The sequence below is a fragment of the Nestor notabilis genome, unplaced genomic scaffold (genome assembly GCF_000696875.1).
Source record: "Nestor notabilis isolate BGI_N333 unplaced genomic scaffold, ASM69687v1 scaffold25247, whole genome shotgun sequence".
In the NCBI taxonomy this organism is placed as follows: domain Eukaryota; kingdom Metazoa; phylum Chordata; class Aves; order Psittaciformes; family Psittacidae; genus Nestor; species Nestor notabilis.
The window spans coordinates 2961-4336 of NW_009937289.1; the positions used below are offsets into that span (position 1 = coordinate 2961).

General features: G+C 59.0%; 1 protein-coding gene across 1 annotated transcript in view; it reads left to right on the top strand.

Moving 5' to 3' along the window:
• Positions 1–249: 249 nt before the first annotated feature.
• The window catches only part of TESC (tescalcin), a gene marked incomplete at both ends in the record, with an annotated part of 1643 nt that continues 516 nt past the window's right edge, over positions 250–1376 (top strand). Inside the window, one exon of the mRNA XM_010018771.1 lies at positions 250–319. Within this exon, the coding sequence (XP_010017073.1) occupies positions 250–319 (70 nt within the window). The remainder of the gene's footprint in view (positions 320–1376) is intronic.

The following is a 1376-nucleotide window of genomic DNA, read 5'->3' on the forward strand; positions in this document are numbered from 1 at the left end:
AAACAGGGACAGGGACGTCTGTGCCAAGAGGTGCCCAAGGCCCTGCCCTGCTGCCAAGGGGCAGGGGGGTGCAAGAGCCTTTTGTCTATTGCTGGTGGACTTTGGTGGTGTCCCAGGGCACAAGCTTTACAGCAGGTTTTGGTGCCCACCAAGTCTCCTCGTGTCCTGGGCAGGACATAGGTCCCCGGGTGCTGCCCTGTGCCCAGGGTGCTCACACCCCCCCATCACCTCTCTCTTTTCTCCCCACAGTCACCTCTGAGCAGATCGAGCACCTGCACCGGCGGTTCAAGCAGCTGAGCCAGGACCAGCTCACAATCCGGTACGATCCTTCTTGGGGCTGGGAATGGGGCCTGGCTGGGGGGTCCGGCTCCCCCGGCTGTGAGCATGAGCGTGTCCTGCCCCGTCATCCCACGGCCGTGCTGAGCTGGTTCTCTGTGGAGCGGCGTTACTAACATGGAAAACTGAGTGGTGACCCTGTGGGCTGTTCGTGCCAAATCCCAGAATCCCGGCCTGGTTTGGGTTAGAATCAGAGACTGGTTGAAGGGACCTTAAAGCTCCTCCAGCTCCAGCCCCCTGCCACGGGCAGGGACACCTTCCACTAGAGCACGTTGCTCCAAGCCCCTGTGTCCAACCTGGCCTTGAACACTGCCAGGGATGGGGCAGCCACAGCTCCTCTGGGCACCCTGTGCCAGCGCCTCAGCACCCTCACAGGGAAGAGCTTCTGCCTCACATCTAACCTGAATCTACCCTGTTTTAGTTTTAACCCATTACCCCACAGCTTTGAACTCAGTTTTGGGGAGGGCAGTGACAAGTCCCTCCGCAGCAGCTATGGTGGGCTCTGCAGTCTCCCTTTTCCCCCTCCTCAGCAGTTGTGCACCAAACCCACACTCCACTTCCTCGGGAAAGCTCTGGCACATCCAGCCGGTGTCACCAGCTCAGCCGCCCTCTGCTTCCACACACCCCACACAGCAAATGGCCAGAACGGGCTCAACCCAGTGTCTGCGCAGCACAACCCGGGTGGCAGCAAACTGCAGCAGGACAGTGCAGGGCGGAGAGAGAGGGTGGGCAACAGAAGCTCCTTCTCTCGCCCTGTTGAGCCTCATTTGGGACACTGCTCCTGGAAAACTCTCTGGAAACCACACAGGCATTTGCAGGTTGAGCTTGTGGAGAGCCCCAGCATCAGCCCCATGCTGCCCTGTCCCAGAGCTTCCCAAAGAGCCACTTCAGTGGGGCAGAACTGCACCCAGCACAGAGTGATGCAGCAATAAGGCTTGTTCTCAGTCTGAACTGAGACAACAAGAGGGTTTCGTGCCAAACCTCTTTATTTTTAATGACTATTTGGAAAAAACGGGGTCGGGGCTCCTGCCCGAGCCCTG